This window comes from Nansenia antarctica (assembly GCF_963989245.1).
Source record: "Nansenia antarctica genome assembly, chromosome: 1".
Classification (NCBI taxonomy): Eukaryota; Metazoa; Chordata; class Actinopteri; order Argentiniformes; family Microstomatidae; genus Nansenia; species Nansenia antarctica.
The window spans coordinates 34477300-34485027 of NC_137674.1; the positions used below are offsets into that span (position 1 = coordinate 34477300).

A 7728-nucleotide genomic window follows, 5' to 3' on the forward strand; every position below is an offset into this window, starting at 1 on the left:
AGAGAAACAATTTTTTGAGGTGAGAATCACGTCCTGACCACCACTGTTGACATGGCTACAAGTTTCAAATATTATTGTTACATCACGTTACACGAGTGTAAGAGAGTAACATTCTTAGGCTTCGGTTCCTGACATTGCAGCATCAGACAATAAGACACTAGGCATAATTCAAGATAAAAAAGTGTCAATAGTACAGGACATAGGTGACAAATAAGACAGGATACAATTAGCAGCACAACTAGTAATAAAATAGATAGTTAAAGTAGTGAAGTGGCTGTGAGCTTAAGGTTCAGGTAGTCCGTAGACATGGGGTGTGCTTAGGGATGCACAAAAGTTGTATTGTAGTCTGGTGTGGTTGTTTATTGTTTGTCACCATTGTTTGTGCCTCTATAATATTGTTCTGACAGTATATAAAAAGCAGTGTCTTACAGCGTACCCTTACCTGAACTGAACAGCTATACTCTGTTCAAGCAATTCTAACCGTCTCCTTCTCCGTTAACGTGCTATTCATCTGCTCTTTATCGCCCAATCAGTCGCTGTCACGGGAGTTCCAGTCTGAGGAGATTCCTGTGGACCAGCAGGACCCAGAGTTCAACAGCACGGACATCCGCATCCTTCACATCCGCCGAGCCTCCTGAGTGTGTGTGTGTGTGTGTGTCTGCGTGCGTGCGTGCCTTCGTGCGTGCGTGTGTTCGTGCGTGTGTACATATGTCTGTGTGTGTGCGTGTGTGTCTGTGTGTGCGTGCATTCCGCTCAGTTGAACAACTGACAGGAATTTAAATGGAACTGACCACAACATTGTGTGTGTGGAGGGGGCGGTTTGTTAACGGACACTGAGGACTTCCTCTAAAGATCTCCCAGATCCAGCCCGTGTTGTTCCTCTGTACTGACAGTGAGTAGCAGTAAAAATGACATCATGTGAAAGACTCATTGCACCACTGTGTGGCTTTTAATAAGAAAAGATAAACATTCTGCTACTGATCATAATTGTGCACAATTCCGCTGTATTGTAATGTGTTTGACGTGAAAACATGGAGTGAATCACTTCTTAATAAAAGTACATTCAATTAATCCTTTCAGTTGTTATGTAAAATGTGCAGTTAACAGAAATGTTGCATAGATAGAATGAAGGAGTTCACTGAATTCACTTTAGCTTAGTGCAATGCACTGAGCAAGTTAGTTAGTTCAGTGTGTGTGAAGACTCCAGTGCTTACACACACTACTGCACAGCATGGAGCAGTGAACAAACATGAACATTGCTCTGCGCCTCTGATCCTGCTCGTCTCCCTGCTCATCCTGTTGTACATAACGAGACATGGATTAAGGTTACTGGACTGGACGCATCCAGACTACCTGGGGACCGGGTCTGGTGGTGGCTGGAGCCACGTCCTCTCCTGTGACCTGCTTTCAGGATTAGCAGCACCCTCCTGCCTGGCGTGGTGTGTCACAAACAGATGGGCCCTCCTCCTCAAACACACTGACACTCCTGTGTCAATGACGATTCTCGTTTTGGTTAGTCACCACCGCGTCTGACCACTAGGGGGCGATATTCGCTCACATTGAGTTGAGAAACGTGTGCCAGAGAAGAGCACGGGAAACGGAATGATTTAAAATGTAGATTTTTGAACGTTTTCAAGTGAATTAAGATGTATCTTTTTAAAGAAGTGTAAGACCTTAAGCACTATTGACATGAGGATGTCAGGATAAACAATCACTATCACGCAAACCTTTCTATTGAGTAGAGCCTGTTACACAAAATATGATCGGTCGGTTGATGTAGTAGTGAATGGTTCAACGTTTCGTGCATCACCATGTCGACCCAGCACGGTGCCAGCTCTCCTGACTGAACGGCCAGGGCCCTCCATGCAGGGGGAATTCCAGCCCAAGCCCCCAGATTAGTGGGAAGATTACGGGCCTTTTTCAAGCATAAACCATGAAGCACGCCCCATACTCCCACAGGCATGCACAGGGCCCCCTCGCACCCTTTCATGCTGATCTCTGTTTACACAGCGAGGCTCTGGTGTGGTGGGCAGGGCTGCCTCCGATGCCCTCTCTACGGCTTTAACGAGGAGACTGACATGGACGTGCTCAAACAGAAGGTCAGGGAGTCAACACTGAGAGGGCACGCTGTACTAAATCAACCCTTTATCAACTATAAAGGGCCATGAATCAAATGTCATTGATTATGTCACAATGATAAATCAGGGGGGTTTTCCTGATGGAATATCCATCTGGAATCAAACATATTCAGTGTTTGTTGGTTGTCCTTCTGGTTCAAACACATGAGGCAGTTTGTTCTAAAGGGGGTGGAGGAAACCTGCTTAAAAGGTACTAGAATCATCTTTAATGTATAGGCCTACCGGAAACTTGTTTGTGTTGAAACTTTGTTGTGTTGTTGCATCATAATTGCGCTTGAGATCTACTGTTGACAGGAAAGAGTACCTGGGTGCTGAAGTACCAGGCTGTACCAGCGCCAGGATTTGTACCAGGATCTGTTCCCCGTGCTGGACAACGCTGTTCCGACGACGTGGAAATGATTTTAAATTAATTTTCCTGGATGGTACAATGTACAGGTTTTTTACCCTTGCCTGCTTGGCGTGTTCTGTCATCATGTGAAGCGCATTGAATCACATCTTGTGAGAAATGCGCTATACAAATAAAACTTCGATTTGATTTGATTTGATGTAGTTATGCCTGTGTAGAAACATATGTCTTTCAATAGTGTTCTAATGTTATCAAATGAGATTTGTTTTAAACAAGAAAATTTGATAGAAATAAGTATTTCTCAATTTTTAAAAACATTTTTGAGGGATTAATCAGTAGATTCATTTAGATAATGTTCAAGCCTTCAAGGGTTCGAGGGGTTCAAGCGTTATAATGGATGCTTTCAGGCTGCATTGATTAAGTTAACCACTTAAATGGCTCCAAAGACCGTAGCTAGAACTTGCTTTCGTCATCGTTGGTCTCTCTTTCCCCCTCTCACACACACACACACACACACACACACACTCTCAGACACACACACACACACACACACACATTAATTCTCCCCGTCACAACAATCACACTCAAGACACGCACGCAACAGACCAACACCCCACCCCCCCCCATTCCTCCACCCCCACATCCCTCCAGGCCTATGGTCTCATGATGTATGTATGTAGGCCTCTATGTCCCCTCTCCTCAACAGGAAGAGGAAGGGGAGATATGTAGCAATTGCACACAGAGAGATTAATTGCCGTTTGCTGCGTTTACTATAAATAACCACAACAGATCGTTTGAGATAATTGCTCCCAGTGGCTCTCTCTCTCTCCCGTCTCCCCCAGCTCTCTTTATGCTGTTCAAGTACGACTGGACTGTGGAGATCAAAGTAGAAGGGCTCCCTATTACGTTCCCTGGTCGTCTTGGTCAGGATATGTTTAGCCTAATTACCTTGACACAGAGCCGCGTCCCGTCCCCCCACCCCGAGCGTCCCTCACCCCGAGGATTCTGGGGGCCAGGGCCTGAGGGGGCGGAGGGACGGAGGGGAGGTCCGATACGTCGTATCAGCAGTTCAGACTCACTCTCTTTCTCTCTCTCTGTCTCTCTTTCTGTCTCTCTTTTTCTCTTTCTCGTTTTCCCTCTCTCTCTCTCTCGTTCTCCTCCTCTCTCTCCCTGTCTCTCTTTTTCTCTCTCTCCCTGTCTCTCTCTTTCTCTCTCTCGTTTTCCTTCTCTCTCTCTCTCTCTCTTTCTCTCTCTCTGTCTCTCTCTCCCTGTCTCTCTCTCTCTGCTTTTTTCCAGGCTCGAAAAACATTTAAGCCTATCTAATGTCTGATTATTTTCTTCCTAAAGAAGTAAGATCACTTCAAAGGAGAATTGGCTAGAGTGGTGTGGTTGTACTCCTCTTATCTGCAATTAATTAGGCTAGCACTACAGGGGAAGGCTCTCTCAGAAATGAGGACGGCTGCACGACAAAAAAATCTCTGAATTCTGAAGATTAGATTTCTGTCGAGTATGAGAGGAGGATCACATCACCCTGAAGGAACTTATATTTCTGAATGCCGCCGCCGTCAAACTTTTTGACAAGCTGTGAATTATTTATCATGTAATTCATCTGGATAGATTGAAATCGTTTTGCCAACAGATGGCGCCATGAGTGGAATGTCTGAACATGCAGAGCATTCTTCCTGTCAACTTTGTCACATTTCACTGTGCACATTCCTCATAAACACTGATAAAGAGATTTGATCATACGTTTATATCATGAACTTCTGATATCAAAAGTTTTTTTTTTTGACAAACAATGGTTACAGTACACCTTCCCCTGTGTTTCACTGCTGTAATGTTTACTGAAAACATGACCTAATGATGATGATGATAATGATAAATTATTTCCCTCAGAGAGAAAAAAAAGCCTTGTAACCTTTTGAGGCTGCTGTTTCCATCTGTGTGTGTCGAAGCATGAGTCATCATCATTGATGTCATTCTTCTAACTGAAAGTCAAACTGTTTCTGAGCAGAGACCTGCACCCTCCCCACACCAGCACCCTCCCCACACCTCTGCACACATTCCATGGTACTGCATACCTCTCCTGAGTTCCTATGAAACGTAATAACATAAGGAAGCGGCCTCACCCAAACCACAACCTCGGGGAGAGACAGAGAGACAGAGACAGACAGAGAGAGAGAGAGAGAATGAGAGACCGTGAGAGAGGGAGGGAGAGAGTCAGCAAGAGAGAGAGAGGGGGACAGTGAGAGAGAGGGAGAGAGAGAGAGAGAGTCAACGATCGAGAGAGAAAGAGAGACAGACTGAGCGAGAGAGAGAGAGAGGGAGGGCAGGGGAGAAAGAGAGACGGAGAGGTGGACAGTGAAAGAGAGAGAGAGTCAGCGAGAGAGAGAAAGAGAGTGATAGAGAGAGAGAGTTTGATTCCAGGGCCTGTGTGCTGTGCTGCAGCCCAGTGACACAGAGGGGCCTTTGTGTCATCTCCGTCACGCTGCCAGGAGACACTGCTCCAGAAAAGAACCCTCATTCTCTCACCTACTTTAGAGGGAGGCACAAGAATAGGCATCCGAATGAGGTGATTAAAAATAGACCTGGAGCGTTAAAGTGTGTCTCTGATATTACAGGTCCCCTCCCTCCCTGCAGGACCCCCCCCCCCCCCCCCTTGTCTGTGTTTACAGACAAATCTCTCAGATTTCAGACTGTGGAAGACTTCATCTTCACAAAGGCCCCCAAAAATAGTCTCACATCATCAAACGCTTTTCTGTTCAATAAAGCGTGAGATTTAGTTGTTATTGTTGTTGTTGTGAATTTCTACTGTTTTCTGCCCTGTTTTGAATAATAAGGTGCATAACAAGATGGTGTATAACAAGATGGTGTAATAACAACAAGATGGTGCATAACAAGATGGTGTAATAACAACATGATGGTCTATAAACAAGATGGTGTATAACAAGATGGTCTATAAACAAGATGGTGTATAACAAGATGGTCTATAAACAAGATGGTGTATAACAAGATGGTCTATAAACAAGATGGTGTATAACATGATGGTCTATAAACAAGATGGTGCATCGATAGTGCTCAGAGGAAGCAGCACACTGCCAATGAAGCAAAGCCCAGTAGTGTAGCAAGCTGAGCTGATGAACCCACAGGGCTGATTCCCTGTAATTGGGGGGTGGGGGGGGTGTTAAGACAGCTGTGCTGCAGCTGAGAGTGGACATGAACCCACCACTGTGAGGATATTGTGCACACTAGCCCTCTCTATTCTACCCCCCCCCCCCTCTTATGCACTGCTATCTGTACTAACAGCGCTCTATTGTCTGTCTCTACCCATTGTGTGGACGTTGTGTTATTGTACAGAAGAAGTACAGTGATATTTATTTATATATATATCTATTGTACAAAAGTACAAAGACATATACAGTGGGGGAAATAAGTATTGATTGTTAGTGTGTTCAATACTTTTCTCCTGTTCCCAGGGCCGTTTGGGAGATATGCGAGGCCCTGTGCGAAGTCAGATTTGCGAGGCCTTTTATAATGATGGAGGCTACTATTATAACCGTGCGACACGCACGCACCGATATATTGCAAGAAATGCGCTCACATGCTGTGCTGATAGACAATAGAATATCTACTTATTTAGATAGTTTACAACCATGTTTGTTTAATTTCAAACCTTTTATACTCGTAAAGGATTAGGATTTAGGATAAAGCTGTTACGGCTGGGCCTTCACACACGCCCTCCCCCGCACCCACAGCTCGAGCATCCGCCCCCACAGCTCGAGCACAGCGTGCTCTCCGCCTCAGGTGAGGCTTGTCCCCACTAATTAGATCATCAGCCAAACCTGCACACCTGTCTCCACTCCCAATCAACCCTCTGCCTACATCTACCCTGGACTTCCCTTCACTTATCGTCAGTTCTTCCCTAAGAATGGCCTGGCAAGTATTATCTGTTACCAGTCGTGTACTTAGCCCTCGAGACTATTATTGTGATTATCGTATTAGCCTACTGTAGAGTCTTACCCTGTTTCTCTGTTCCTCTACAGCTCACGCCAGCCACTACCCCAGCCCGCCAGGCTGAAACCCCCGGACTCATCTTCCCTGTTTTTCCACCCCCCCTTCACTGTAAATAAATACCCTACGGGGCTTCACAGTATTCCGTCTCCATTGTCGTGTCCTTGACCCCCCTCGCCCCCGTGTCTTAACAGAAGAACTGACCATGCAATTGGGCTCAGACGACACGAAGGACCGGGCACCATCTCCCACCCCTGGATCCGGGCCGACGGCTATCCAAGCCCAGGGGAGGGTCCTCGCGGAACACGCTCACCTCCTCCAAGCGGCCGCTACAGCGTGCCAGGCCCTGAACACTCGCATTACAGCCCAGGAGGCTAACCAGGAGCACCACGCCACCCAGATGCAGCACCTCATCACCACAACCCAAGCGCTTACGGCACAGGTGGCCTCGCTCGCAGCCTCTGCCCCCCCCCCTGCTCTCCCCGACCCTGCCCAGCTACCGGCACCACCTGCTGGACAGCCGCGGGAGCCCCACCTAGCCAGCCCCCGCCCCTTCGACGGAGCCTTCGCCCAGTTCCGAGGCTTCATCCTCCAGTGTGAATTGGTGTTCTCGCATCAGCCCAGCCAGTTCTGGTCGCCGGCAGCCCAGGTGGCGTTCATCACCAACCTCACCACCGGCGACGCCCTGAATTGGGTCCAGGCCACCCTCTGCGCCCGCCCTGACCTGTTCGGTGACTACGCTACCTTTCTCACTGAGTTCAAGAGGGTTTTCGACCACCCCACTGCAGGACAGGAGGTCGGGGCGCGACTGATGTCACTCCACCAGGGGAACCGGACCGCTGTGGCCTACTCTACCGAGTTTCGCCCCCTGGCAGCCGGAAGCGGATGGAATGACAGGGCACTGCGATCTGCTTTCCGCCAGGGGCTGAGTGAGGTCATCAAGGACGAGCTCGTCCGGGACAAACCCGCCACCCTGGACGAACTAGTGGCCCTAGCCATCGACGTTGACGAGCGCTCCCGGGAGCGTCGGAGAGAGAGAGGGCGCCACCAGACCAGCTCGCCACGCCCCCAAGACCCCATCGTCACAGACAACCCCTCCTCCGCACGGGAGTCGACCTACACCCCATCCACTGGCGAGGAGCCGATGCAGCTTGGTCGAGCCCACCTCACCACGGCAGAGAAGGAGAGGAGAAGGGCCCAGGAGCTGTGCCTCTACTGTGGAGAGAAGGGACA

The 7728-nt window shown here is 48.1% G+C and overlaps 1 protein-coding gene across 1 annotated transcript in view; it reads left to right on the forward strand.

Moving 5' to 3' along the window:
- vcpkmt (valosin containing protein lysine (K) methyltransferase) overlaps positions 1–972 on the forward strand; it is a gene marked incomplete at its 5' end in the record, with an annotated part of 2510 nt that extends 1538 nt beyond the window's left edge. The window contains 2 exons of the mRNA XM_080547336.1: positions 1–19; positions 534–972. The exon at positions 1–19 is cut by the window's left edge and continues 101 nt beyond it. Of these exons, the coding sequence (XP_080403462.1) occupies positions 1–19; positions 534–638 (124 nt within the window). The 3' untranslated portion in view covers positions 639–972. The remainder of the gene's footprint in view (positions 20–533) is intronic.
- Between the last annotated feature and the right edge of the window lie 6756 nt (positions 973–7728).